This window comes from Notolepis coatsorum (assembly GCF_963971535.1).
Source record: "Notolepis coatsorum genome assembly, chromosome: 3".
Lineage (NCBI taxonomy): Eukaryota > Metazoa > Chordata > Actinopteri > Aulopiformes > Paralepididae > Notolepis > Notolepis coatsorum.
In genome coordinates, this window is record NC_140167.1 from 175,685,412 (window position 1) to 175,700,130 (window position 14,719).

At 45.4% G+C, this 14,719-nt stretch overlaps 1 protein-coding gene across 5 annotated transcripts in view; it reads right to left on the reverse strand.

Moving 5' to 3' along the window:
- pikfyve (phosphoinositide kinase, FYVE finger containing) overlaps positions 1–14,719 on the reverse strand; it is a 232,760-nt gene that overhangs the window by 80,000 nt on the left and 138,041 nt on the right. For all 5 annotated transcript variants that reach the window (XM_084310464.1, XM_084310462.1, XM_084310463.1 and 2 more), the window contains 2 exons: positions 12,783–12,963; positions 12,182–12,256 (listed from right to left, as the gene is read on the reverse strand). In XM_084310464.1, the coding sequence (XP_084166590.1) occupies positions 12,182–12,256; positions 12,783–12,963 (256 nt within the window). The remainder of the gene's footprint in view (positions 1–12,181; positions 12,257–12,782; positions 12,964–14,719) is intronic.

Below are 14,719 nucleotides of genomic sequence, written 5' to 3' on the forward strand. Positions count from 1 at the left end.
CTCCCCGTCTTCTTCCGTGCCGAGTTCTCTCTCGGTAGCGTTGTATTCCTCCCGGGACTCATCGGGGACTACTTCTTCAGTACTGGCGGGGTGTGAAGTCATGTCTGGTTCCCACTGGTCCCCACCGTGAACTTGGTCAGTTACATTAGAACCCGTAGTAGGGGCCTCTATGGTCGGGGTAGTCAGGGCGTTGGGGTTAGACATACTTTTACTTTCTAGTTTTACCGCGGTTACTGTTAGTAGAAGACTAGGTTGTTGACTGACAGCGTAAGCCTCTAAGTACTGAGGGAGCCGTCGTTCGCGCTTCGGGCGTTGTTTAGGAGGATCGTTTCGTGGAGTGTTCATCATAGGCCATTTCAATATTAATAACACTATATTAATATTACACTAATTACCCTCCGGCTCGAAGGACCAATTGTAACTGAGGGGTACAATTCCCTGACTGTATTACTAGATATGATACTTACTACCACTACCTTTGTACTTAATATTCGGCCACCCAGTACTCGGCATAAATATATTATGATGAACACTGTCACGTAGATGAAACGGATCCAACACAAATGTACGAATTAGAAATAGGTCTTTATTTCTACACAGCGATGGTGTGTAGAGCAAGCACTTAATCAAATCAATCACATTTATGAATGGGAATTAGTATGCACTTTTATGGCAAGAGTATTCGTCGGTATATCAATAGAGAATGTCCAATCTCTGAAGGCGCAGGTGGTACATATACGACCTGGAATAGTTAAGGAATAACAGCAATGATACTTTAATGATTATAAGACTGGATACACTAGGGGGGTTAATCCGGTCGCTTGTAAGACAACAGGAGTAGGAGGGGGGGGGGGGGGGGTAGAGTCTGGCTGCCTCGTCCGGCTAAGGGTATCCTGGGTGAACCCACAGTAGTGCAGTTCAATGCGCCAGCGATCCTTGGACCACAGATGAAAGCAGCTGGACTCTCTGTGGGCCGGCTCTCTCCGGTCCACGGAGGAGAGACGTGAAGCGACCTCGTCTTGCAGAGCGCCTCCTCACCTTGCGTCCTCTCCAGGGGGGGGGGTTCCAACACACGGCAGTGTCGGGGGTCTTTATCCATGGAATAATCACTGTACACAAAGCATAATCCGTGCCTGGGAAGGCGGGCTGTCGTCGGTAGAATAATCCGGTATGCAGGTCCACTCGCTCGTCGGCTTTGGGGCTCCTCGGGTGCAGCCTCACATGGGGTCGGCCACCCTGGATAAGCAGCCAGTTCTCTGCCCGAAACGATGGGGTACTGACTACGATAGTATTCTCACCGCACGAAGCACTACATATGAATAGACTATTATTAGCTTAATAGACTACGTCCAACTCGACGATATAGTGCCAAATATGACTATTCAAATATTAATATACACGATGTCTCAATACCGATGGTAGGCCGAACTTGGCCTTACTCCCACACGTGGCGTCGCGGGGAGGCTTTACGTCTGTCACTCTATTGGAGGGTAAGAAACTGGACTAAAAAGGAAGTCCTACTTTAGTAGCGCAGTATATATACGCACTATGAACAAATAGTACCGTTAGTGGTGCGGTAGCCAGATTCCTACGCGGAACTAGGACTTGTTCGTACATGTTGAGCGGTACGTTTGAACTGGGTCTGGGGGGTATGGCAGCCTGGCACCAAGGTCTCGACCAATAGTAGAATGGAGACTATTATGGGATGTTCAGTAGGCTAGAATGGATATTCAATGCATATTGTACAAGGAATATACAAGGGATATCAGGGAATATTAGAGAATATACAAATACAATTAAATATATATATACAAATAAATATATATATTCGGTTTAATCTGGCCCTTCACAACAAAGTGCAATAGTAATAAACAATGTACAAGACACTATGGTAGTAAGTCATACTGGCCAGCAGCATAACTAGTAAGAGTAGGTAAGGGATATGTACAGATATATATATATATATATATATATATAGTATCTACAGATATGTAAAAATTAGTATATGTACAGACAGATGTGGATAGGTATATATATATATGAATAATATATATGTTATAAATTATATGTGTTCCATCGGCGAAATGTGAGTAAAATTATAGATATTGCATTATTGGTACCCAGTAAAGGAAAACTAAGTTTTCAAAATGAAAGGATGCGAGTGACATCACGACGTATCCTGGAGACAATACTGGTATTTTGACAGTTGGATTCCTGGAGACGTGCGTCATAAAGAGTCTAAATCTCTTTGAAGTGAAATACCACTTGATTTGGGCCACTGACGTGTAATCAGCAGACTCGGGGTTTGTCAACATGTGCAGTTCCACTCTCTCCCATAGAAGGAATGCTCAGTTCTAGGTAGAAACAGCTCTAGGGAGGGATGCCCAGTAGGCTTGCCGTGGTAGTCTGTGATACCAGTGTTACTCGTGTTCAGGCTCCACCAAGTACATTACTATCCCACTGCCCCCACCGGTGTATTTATTTATTCATTTTGAAATAGAAATAAAAACCCATTTAGTTCCTTTTCACACATCAGTGCCCACATTCAAATAAAAAACGCTAATTTGTCAAATACTAAACGTGTTATCAAGCGTGTAAGTCAGACAACATTATAAACTGAACGTGCCAGACAGCAACAATTTTTAGGTTTCACTTTCACTTAGTTTTAACTTCATGTGAAGGAGAGAAAGAAGCTCTAGAGACACGACACGTTACACAACGATAGCGGAGGATTTGGAAATATTTTGGATTAAACCCTGCAGCAGCGAAAGCTCGACTGGAGAGGAGCTCAGAGGACGAGCCCAGACCAGCAAAAGTACGTTTGCGCAGTATGTGTTGTGGAGCCTGATGACCGCTGGTATATCCAATATAAGCATTGGTGACATGTGTGATATCAAGCACAGCTCAGTTTACTAGCAGTGACAAAGCTGCACCCACTGGACAACTCTTTCATGGATTTAACTTGTTATTCTAGAGAAGATTGCCCTTCTGTATAGCATCACTCATTTCATGAAACTAATATTTCATATAAACAATATAGTGTATATGACTTCCCAATTAGTGCCATGCTTCCTTTCATGGTAAAATAGGCTAGGGTCTTTTACTATAGTCATGATGGATTGTCATGTAACAATTACAACTCAACGGTCCCCTTGTTTGGGGGACAGGTAGAGTTTCTTCCCAAAGAGTTAAATGCAATTGTTTCATTTCATAACCGTTCCTAAGTCAATATCTAGACAAAAGAAAGCCTAATAATTGCTAAGTTGGATGAAGTTAAATACCCTTCTAATTAGAGGAATTATCCAGATGGCAGGTTCTTCTCTTTACCTAATGCTAAAACAGAGTCTCATTTCTGAGCACTGTGGCTCCAAGCCATCAGACGTGAGTCGTGAGGAAGCTCCAGGAAAACTAGTTTTCTACAGTCTGTGGTGTGTGACAAAAATACTTCAACACAACCTGGTTTCTGCATGTGACCTGCATACATGAGCCTGGCTGTAAATAGAGTCTTGTGTGGTTAAGCCCACTTTCATTCAGATATCTTGAGATGAGAAGTCAAGCCCCTTTGGATATGACCATGACCACCACGCCCATGGCATTTTCCTCCCATCAAATCTAAGATAGCTTAAAATAGTTCAAACTTTGGAGCAAAATCGACCTCAATATGTCTAGTTCCATGTGATACCAGTATATTCGCACTAGCTTAGGTGCTTAGGTTAAGAACCTGTCAGACTAAAAATAATTTGTATTGCTATAACCTACAGAATAAATAGTTAAAAAGGTTAAAAGTGTTAGGCAGAGCAGCTAATAGCTTGCCAATGGGTAACCAAGGGCAACGGCAATCTCTGTCCCTCAAACAGTAGTTTCCAACACACCAACCGGCCCTATAGTTAACCCTTTCACTACCATACTACCAAATGGTTAACCCTTCCACTGCAACAATACAGAAGGTTAACCCTTTCACTGCCTGTTACGTATTACTTTCACATGGTGGAGGGATACTTACTGTCTGTGGTGCATATTCACATTGTGTTTAAGTGTGCTGTCACTAATTGGTGGTCTGTGATTGACACACTGTTTCTTCCTGTTTTTGTTTTCCATGTTATTAAAATGGCCGTCCTTGTAATTGACACAGGTGTGGTGATGAGGCACCACGCCCTACAAAGCAGAGCAGAGTGCAGGCTGCAGTCTCCCATTTTCACAAGAGATGTCAGCTCACCAGAGTCTCATCTGCTCTCACTGCTTCTATTTTTGCTGTTTGTTCTATTTTGGCCTATGTGCCTTAGTTTTGTTATTTACCTTTGGAGTCTGGAACACCCAGCTCTCACCCTTTTGTCCATTTAAATAGCTGTTCCAATAAATAGTTATTTTTGATAAACTCCTGTCTTGTCCTGTGTCCACCACTTTGCATTCAAGGCCTACACGAGCCATACTTTAGGCTTGAATGTAACATAGGGGCTCGTGCCGGTCTTCAAACAGGTGAGTATGCTCTTAATTTATAATTTGATTTGACTACTTATATGCCGTTTAAATATTTAGTTTAGTGGACACCACAAGTAGGTACTTTCATTGTTTTCTGGCTGTGTTTAGCTTCCTGTGTACCACGTAACCCTGGGGCAGTCATTGAAGGGATTAGTACCATATACTTGTCTTGTACTATACAATATACTTGACGGGTGTATGGTCGATATGATCTTTGGCTGGTAGCAGGTGTGGTTGAAGAAAGCTAGGTCTACAGTACATTAGCTTTCAGTATAGGTAGGTTAGGGGGCCGGAGAATATAATTAGTGTGTTAGGACCTGATGTAAGTATTTTTGTTAGATTAGACATGTGGTTGGCCTAGCAGTCCTTCTTTGACTGCAGTGTAGGTTTTAGAAGCTATTTGTGAGTCATATCAGATTGTAAGGAGCACCTGTTTGAATTGTTTGGATTTGTTTGTTTGAGTTTGTTTATTGACTGTTTCTTGAGTGTAACACAAGAGGTTTTGCCTCACTTTGTTTGTGTTGCTGTGTTGTGTTTGTACTGGGCTCTGTTAAGGAAGGACAGGACACTCTCACTGAGAAACATTGCTTTATACTGAAAACTAGGGTAAGCCATTTTAAGTCTATTAGTGAATCTTAAAAGTGAGGAACCAGCTGACTTGATTAAAGGGGCGTGTTTAAAACGGCCATTTTGTTTAGTTAAGTGCCCCCATTAAGGGACTGTTTCCTGTTTACTAGTAGCATCTGATTTGCTGAGTGAGCCATTAAGAGCCTGCCCTGTTTAAAAGCAGAGGTCCACACTGTGTTGAAGTCACTCTGTACTGGGCTCTGTTAAGGAAGGACAGGACACTCTCACTGAGAAACATTGCTTTATACTGAAAACTAGGGTAAGCCATTTTAAGTCTATTAGTGAATCTTAAAAGTGAGGAACCAGCTGACTTGATTAAAGGGGCGTGTTTAAAACAGCCATTTTGTTTAGTTAAGTGCCCCCATTAAGGGACTGTTTCCTGTTTACTAGTAGCATCTGATTTGCTGAGTGAGCCATTAAGAGCCTGCCCTGTTTAAAAGCAGAGGTCCACACTGTGTTGAAGTCACTCTGTACTGGGCTCTGTTAAGGAAGGACAGGACACTCTCACTGAGAAACATTGCTTTATACTGAAAACTAGGGTAAGCCATTTTAAGTCTATTAGTGAATCTTAAAAGTGAGGAACCAGCTGACTTGATTAAAGGGGCGTGTTTAAAACGGCCATTTTGTTTTGTTAAGTGCCCCCATTAAGGGCCAGGTGTTAAGACAGCACTAATTAGTGATAGTGATTTAAAGGCTTGCTGGTGTAGCGTCAGCGAAGCGTCGAGAAACGAAGAGGGACAAAGAGGAGGAGTTATCCTGGAGTTCACCGCCGAGTGATCCACCCAGTGCTAAGTACACCATAATCCTATATTTCCCTCCCACACTGCTATTTCTCTACTTCCTCCCTGCCACTCTCGACAATACAATGTGTCTCATACCTATATCCACAATCTGCTCCTCCAGAACTGACTCTACCCATCCACGCCAGTTTGCTAGTAACCCGGCTAATCTCTCCTACCCTCCCACAGCCACTAATACACCTGTCACAGTACGGGGAGGCTTATGGAATTGTCAATCAGCAGTCAAGAAAGCTGACTTCATTACTGCCTACGCCCATAGTCTAAATCTGCAGCTCCTGGCTCTAACTGAGACCTGGATAACCCCCAATAACTCATCAACACCTGCAGCATTATCTACAAACTATAACTTCACTCACACACCTCGACCTTCCAGACGGGGTGGAGGCACTGCCCTCATGACATCTCCTTCATGGGCTACAAACGTAACACCACTCCCAGAACTGTCACTCTCCTCTCTCGAATATCATGCAGTATCTGTCTCTAATCCTTTCAATCTCACCATTGTTACACTCTACCGCCCTCCAGGTCCGCTCGATCACTTCACAGATGAGCTGGACATGCTTCTTAGCTCCTTACCGGAAGATGGTACCCCTCTCCTTCTACTGGGCGACTTCAACCTGCCTGACTCATCTCAGTCAGTCATAGTAGTCTCCCTCCTACAATCGTTTGACCTGACTCCCACTCCCATGCCTCCCACCCACAAAGCAGGCAACTCCTTGGATCTCATATTTTCCCGTAACTCCAGCATCATTAACACCACGGTAACTCCCCTACATGTATCTGACCATTCCTTCATATCCTTCTCACTAACTCTCATGCTTAACCGAAAGGTCTTCACCCCAACTCAAACAGTCTCACTCAGACGCAACCTGCCCTCCCTATCCCCCTCCACCCTCTCCTCTGACATACTATCCGCTCTACCTTTGAGTGACACCTTCTCTGCTCTCTCCACAGAGATGGCAACCTCCACCCTCCTTTCAGCCCTTGCAACCTCCTTCGACAAGCTCTGTCCCCTCGTTGAGAAACCTGCCCGCCGTTCCCCACCCAGTCCATGGCTGACAGATCCAGTGAGAGAACAAAGACAGGTCCTGAGAGCAGCTGAAAGGAAGTATAGAAAGTCACGCCTCACTGCTGACATCGACACATATCACAACCTCTTGTTAACATTCTCCAAAACCATCACTAATGCCAAAGCTTCTTTCTTCCACCATAGGATCGAGGCCTCTGCCAAGAATCTTCGCAAACTGCATGCTACCATGTCCTCCCTCCTCACTCCCCCCCCACCCCCCCCTCCCTCATCTTTCTCTGCCGAAGACTTTGCGATCTTCTTTGAGGAAAAAGTGGAGAACATCCGCAGCTCCTTCTCCCAACCCCCACCCATTCCAAATGCTGAATCGAGAACCTCATCCTTCACTCTGTCATCTTTCTCTCCCATTACAGAAGCAGAGACCCTGACACTGGTAACGTCAAACCGTCCGACTACTTGCCAGCTGGACCAGCTACCCTCCCCACTCCTCCAGACCATAGCACCAGACATCCTCCCATTCCTAACTGCAACCATCAACTCCTCACTCAACTCGGGGGTGGTCCCCACCTCCCTAAAACAAGCCAGAGTCACGCCGCTCATAAAAAAACCAACCCTGAACCCTACTGTCATAGGCAACTACCGTCCTGTCTCTCTTCTCTCCTTCCTTTCTAAAACACTTGAACGTGCTGTATCCAACCAACTTACTACTTATCTCTTACAGAATGACCTCCTAGACCCTAATCAGTCAGGCTTCAGGACTGGTCACTCCACAGAGACAGCCCTCATTGCGGTCACAGAGGCACTTCACTTAGCAAAAGCGAAAGGCCTCTCCTCTGTCCTGATTCTCCTAGATCTATCTGCAGCCTTCGACACAGTCAACCACCAGATCCTCCTTGCGGCCCTCGCAGGAATGGGAGTGGCTGGCTCTGCGCTGACATGGCTGTCATCATACCTCAATGACCGCTCCTACCAAGTGTCATGGAGAGGGACCCTGTCGGCCACCCGCCCCCTGCGGACGGGTGTCCCCCAGGGCTCGGTTTTAGGACCCCTTCTCTTCTCCCTCTACACTAAATCACTGGGTAACATTATCACGTCTCATGGCTTCTCCTACCATTGTTATGCCGACGATACTCAACTCTTCCTCTCCTTCCCTCCCTCAGATATCCACGTCTCTGTGCGGATCTCGGCCTGTCTGTCCGACATCTCAGCCTGGATGACGTCCAACCACCTCAAACTGAACCTAAGCAAAACAGAATTGCTCCACCTGCCGGCCAAATCCTCCCCCCTAACCGACCTTTCAATCACAGTCGAGAATGCAGCTGTGACTGCGTCCCCGACCGCCAAGAACCTTGGTGTTGTCCTCGACGACCAGTTGAACTTCTCTGCTCACATCGCAGCGACGACCAGAACCTGCCGATTCCTCCTGAGCAACGTCAGAAGGATACGCCCCTTCCTGACAAAAGAAGCCACCCAACTCCTCGTCCAATCAACAGTCATCTCCCGCCTCGACTACTGCAATGCACTGCTCGCTGGCCTCCCGGCCACTGCCACTAAGCCTCTTCAACTCATTCAGAACGCAGCGGCCCGCCTGATCTCAAACCTACCGAAGTCGGCCCATGTCACCCCACTTCTTAGGGACCTGCACTGGCTCCCCATTGCTGCACGAATCCGCTTCAAGGCCCTCGACCTAGCATACCGTGCGGCAAAGGGAACCGCTCCCGCCTACCTCCGGTCAATGGTCTCTAACTACACACCCTCAAGACCCCTACGCTCTGCATCTTCTGGCCGCCTCAGACCTACTCCTATCCAAGCTCCGGGAGGGTCATCAAAGAGAAGTCGCCTATTCTCAGTCCTTGCCCCACAATGGTGGAATGAACTACCCACCCCAGTTAGGACAGCCGAATCACGTCCAATCTTTCGCCGTCGACTAAAGACGCACTTCTTCAACCATTATCTGAATTAAAAAAAAAAAAAAAAAAAAAAAAAAAAAAAAATCTAACCCTAACTAACCGTACTGTCATGCACTTGTCCTAATAAACTAACCTACACTGTAGCACTCAACACTTTGATGAACATTGTTGCTCAGCTGATAGAGTTGTGCCCTTCCTGATGGCTTGTCGTACAGAACTTGTAAGTCGCTTTGGATAAAAGCGTCAGCTAAATGACTAAATGTAAATGTAAATGTAAATGTGTTTGTTCCATTGTTTTGGGATAAATGTCTATATATATATGTGACTCCACAGGGTTAGTCTTGTGGGTGGTTCATCTCAGCAGAGGCCTGTAGCTAGTGTCCAGTAGCAGTGTCTGCTGTAATTATCTAGTATAGGATCTGTGTGTGGTTAGTAGTGATTCTCTAGTATAGGATCTGTATGCATTATTGAGCTTGACCTTTTGATCCAGTATGTGTTATGCCGTGTGTTTTAAACTACTGCTTGTGAGTTTAATTGCGTGCTATGTTATGCTGTGTATCTTAAATCACTGATTTAATTACGTGCTAACCTTTTTGTGGATACAGGGCAAATTGGAGTTTGAACCCCAGGTCGTAGGAACGGTGGGTGAGTTGCTTGTGTTTAGGATATTGAACTATATCCCTTATTGTGGTGCACAGTTAATTGTTGTATTCATTTGTTGTCATTTACTGTGGATAGTAAAAATGATGTTGGACATTGATGATTTTGTTGCAGAGCCAACAATGGCTAAGGTAAAAAAAAATTCAAAGGATGAGTTAATGCAGGTAGCTACTAGGTTTTCAATAGACCTCGATGCAGGCCAGAAAAAGGATAACTTGTTAAGTCAATTAATTGAGGAACTGACTAACCTGGAGGTTTTTGGTGTGGCTGCAGGTAAAACTCTGGATGAGGAGGGAGAGTGCTTTGAGCTACCGCGTGGGCGAGATGAGGAGCTTAGGACAGCGCGTGAGCTTGCAGCTATTAACAAGGCAGATCGTGAGGATATTGAAGCTAGTGAGATGAGGAGAGCAGCTGCAGCCAGGGCAGAGCGTGAGGGCAGAGCAGCTGAACGTGAGGCCCAGGAAGCTGCTGCCCAGGCCCAGGAAGCTATTGAGGTGGCACAGGAGATACGCGCCCAGGCAGCATATGACCGGGAGATGGCGATGCGTAATGTAGGTGGTGCTGGTGCTGTACATGTGCAAAGGGAGCCGGGTTTTGACATGGCTAGGCAGAAAAGCATGGTTCCGTTTTTTTTGGAAAGGGATGTCGATAGTTTTTTTTTATTATTTGAGGACATAGCTGGCAGTTGCGGCTGGCCAGCAGATAAATGGACTATCCTCATGCAGAGTGCTTTGCGCGGTAAGGCACAGATCGTGTATGCGTCGATGTATCCTGATAATAAGGATTATGCTTTGGTGAAACAGGCTATCCTTAAAGCCTATGAATTGGTCCCTGAGGCTTACCGCCAGAAATTTCGCAATTTGAGGAAACAAATCTCTCAGTCTTTTGTGGAGTTTGTGAGGGAAAAGCGGTTGCTTTTTGACCGGTGGTGTGCAGCGGAAAAGGTCACCACAGTGGAGGAGATTAGGGACCTAATCTTATTAGAGGAATTCAAGGTATATGGCGTCTCTGAGGATATTGCTTAATTTATGTACTTAAATGAGAGGAAAGTCAGGACCTGTTCAGCAGCGGCGGTCCTGGCTAATGAGTATGTTTTGACCCACAGGACGTCTTTTGAGAGACGGAGCCATCCTGGGCATGATGTGGGGAGGCCGAAATGGATTCCTAACAGGCCTGTGGTCTCCAGCGCTGGGGGTGGTGTGAGGTTTAGTGAGCCAGGGGTAAGTAAGGATAATCGGACATGCCATGGTTGTGGGCAACTGGGACACATTGTGGAAAACTGTTATCGTTTGCACCCCGAGAAGCGCCCAAATGTTAGGCCGCCCAAACCAGTGTTGTTAATAGTGAAACCTGTTGATCTGTCTCCACTAGAGGTCTCTGATGCAGTGGTTCATGACCTTTACACGCCCTTCAAGAGTAAGAGGTTTGTTTCTCTGACGGAGGGAGGTCCTAAGGTGCCTGTGACTATTCTCCGTGATACTGGTGCGTCGCAATCTTTTATCCAGAGTGGTGTCCTGCCCTTTACGAGCAGCTCTGAGTTGGATGCTGGGATTGTAGTTACACGGTGTACACGGATCACAATCACAATCCGTTGGTCTTCATAAACAACATGCGGAACAAGAACCAACGTTTAATGCGCTGGAGTTTGTTCCTGCAGGCTTTTAATATTGAGATATTTCATATTAAGGGTAAGGATAATGTGCTGGCTGACGCATTATCCCGGCTGTGGTAGTGACTCATGGGCAGTGGGTTACAGTAAATTTTTGGTGTACAGTTGACTGTGACTCTATAACAGGGGCTCACGCTCAACACAGTACAGGCACTGCACGTATTTAGTATGTGTGGTTGTGTAATTTTTGGTATAGGTAAGGTTGGTAAGTATCCCCTTATTTATTCATGTTCATTCTTTTGGTGATGGTTTCTTTGGGCTATAGTTGGGAGAAGAACATACATTTCGGTGTGGGGGTGTTACGTATTACTTTCACATGGTGGAGGGATACTTACTGTCTGTGGTGCATATTCACATTGTGTTTAAGTGTGCTGTCACTAATTGGTGGTCTGTGATTGACACACTGTTTCTTCCTGTTTTTGTTTTCCATGTTATTAAAATGGCCATCCTTGTAATTGACACAGGTGTGGTGATGAGGCACCACGCCCTACAAAGCAGAGCAGAGTGCAGGCTGCAGTCTCCCATTTTCACAAGAGATGCCAGCTCACCAGAGTCTCATCTGCTCTCACTGCTTCTATTTTTGCTGTTTGTTCTATTTTGGCCTATGTGCCTTAGTTTTGTTATTTACCTTTGGAGTCTGGAACACCCAGCTCTCACCCTTTTGTCCATTTAAATAGCTGTTCCAATAAATATTGTTATTTTTGATAAACTCCTGTCTTGTCCTGTGTCCACCACTTTGCATTCAAGGCCTACACGAGCCATACTTTAGGCTTAAATGTAACACTGCCACACGACAACGTGTTAACCCTTTCACAGTAGTGAAAGGTTAACCTTCTGTAGTGTGGTAACCGTCTGTAGTGTGGTAGTGAAAGGTTAACCTTCTGTAGTGTGGTAACCGCCTGTAGTGTGGTAGTGAAAGGTTAAGTAGTGTGGTAACTGTCTGTAGTGTGGTAGTGAAAGGTTAACCTTCTGTAGTGTGGTAGTGAAAGGGTTAGGTAGCCTACTGTACCTTCTTGTGGGCGATGTTCTTGGTGCAAACAAATCCATTCACAACGGCTGAGTCAAACTTCTTCCCTCCAGGGATCTGAAACACAGAAGAGTCATCATGCAGCCTCATGTCACAACCAACACAACTCCCAATAACTACAGCATATTCAATCATATTTATTATTCTATTAAAGTACATACATCTGTTTTATAAATGTGAGATTCATGGCTAAAGTATCTGTTTTATAGATGGTAAAGTCACCGTTTATAAATGTGAGTTACATTATTTATTTTTTTATAAATGTGAGATATATGGATAAAGTATTGTTTATAGATGGTAAAGTCACCGTTTATAAATGTGAGCTACATTATTTATTATGTTTTATAAATGTGAGATATATGGATAAAGTATTGTTTATAGATGGTAAAGTCACCATTTATAAATGTGAATTACATTATATGTTATGCTTTATAAATGTGAGATATATGGATAAAGTCTATGAAGTATATAAAGAGTGATATAAAACACTGAATGTGATTTATAAATGGTATTTAGATAAAGTACATGTTTTATAAATGTGACATGTATCTGACTGTAGTGAACTGAGGGAGTAACAGCTGACCTTCTTGATGTGGACCAGCTGTCTGATGTCCATGTCGTCGTCACAGTTGCGGACGTCGGGCCGTACCGTCTGCACCACCTGCCGGACCACGGGGACCACGATGTCCCTCCAGGACAGAGACAGGGACTCGCTGTACAGCAGCTGCTGCAGCAACGCCATCATGTGGCTGTGGTTGGCAGAGCTGAACGCAGGGAGACACAGAGGAGAGAGGAAAGTTCAGCATGGATCAACATTCCTTCCCTCTGCTGCAGATTTCCCAGCGCAGTGTCTGTGTGGAAGACATTCACAGCTCTGGGGATAGCAGGAAGGGAGAGGAAGACAGCTGGATTGGGGGGAGGCAGCGGAGGCAGCAGAGAGAGCCTCTTGTTGGCTCTGGAACAGAAAAGATGGGCAGCGACCGGCAATCACTGCCGACCCGCCAACTGGAGGACGTTGTGGTTCACGGTTGAAACGTCCAAGGAAAGTCGGACGCCACCTGATGACATCTTCTCCTGGACAAAAGCTACAGTAGTAAGAGGTTGACTGGTGTTGGCATCTATATCTAATAGTCATAAAAACTTTTTTTTTAGAAATTACTTGATAAGGAATGCCACACCGTTCGAATGCAACGCACTCACAGTGCTTAACACATTCCCCGCCAACAACGATTATACTTGTTATTGGGCGCCATCGCTTGAACGCCAACAACGAGTATACTCGTTATTTGATCGTTATTTATTTTATTCTATATTTCTATTCATTACAGGCACACAGACTCGGGGTTAACATGGGGAATCATCCTGAGAATGCCAAAGTGCAATACCGGCCACATACAACTAGACGGCGGTATCGAGCACCCTTTCAAACCTTATATCTTGGCCTGTGCAATGGTCAAATGTCTCCGGGCACAGTTTTCTGGGTCGGGCCAGTCGAGCGGTTCTCCCGGTTGCATTGAAGCACGTCAAATATCCTGATCCATATGTTTTTTTTTTATCCACTTTTTCTCCTTATTTTCAATTTTTCTCCCATCCCAATTTTCGTATAATCCAATTCTTCCCTCCCCTGTCTTGAACGTTGCTAGACTATACCTCCCACTGGTCGGCTGTAGTGAGGATAGAAGCCTTGCATCACGTGTCCCCTCCGGTACACGAGGAGGCAGCCTGCCGCATCTTTTCACCGCAGCAGCTCGAACTCTCAGTGGCAAGGAGTACTCTGCCCCCGCTACTTCCTGAGTCGCTGTCCACAATGTCCAATCCCCACCCACCGGCTTTCCCACCCTCTTAACACTGCCAATTGTGTTAGTATGACGGCCGGCCAAGCCGGTAGCAACACCGAGAGCTGGGCTCGATACCAGCGTCTCCTGCATTAGTGGCGAGCGCCTTGCCCACTGCGCCACTCAGCCGCCCGCCCGATCCATATGTTGTGGTGGGTTATGTCGTGGACCAAATGGACATCGGATGTACCAGATGGCAATCAAACTATTGGAATACTATTTTTGGAATATTCCCGATCACAGGTAAGGACCATCTGACATACATTTTAGCTTGATCGTGCAATGCTTTTATACCGATGGGCTGATACACGTTTTTAGTGTTCAATACGAATTCCGTTACTGGCAATCAAATAATCAGAAACAACCCCCCCCCCCCCCCCCCCCCCCCCTTTCATGCATTCATGATGAAACATGATACCTATTATATAGATTTGATTTGGGAATAGTAGCATGTCCAGGCAAGAAACGGCAACGCTTATAGTACGTATCACGTATAAGGCTATAACGTTAGGTTATGACTATAACCAAGTTCTGTTAGTTAGGGCGATGCTTGGCTTCGCCTTCTGCACTATCTCGCGTACGTGCACGCGTACTGAATAAACCACAAATGTACCTCTAATACCAGTATTAGTCTGACCACACCCCTCATCAGCTTACCTTCATAAGCAGGTGTGTGGTCACCTGC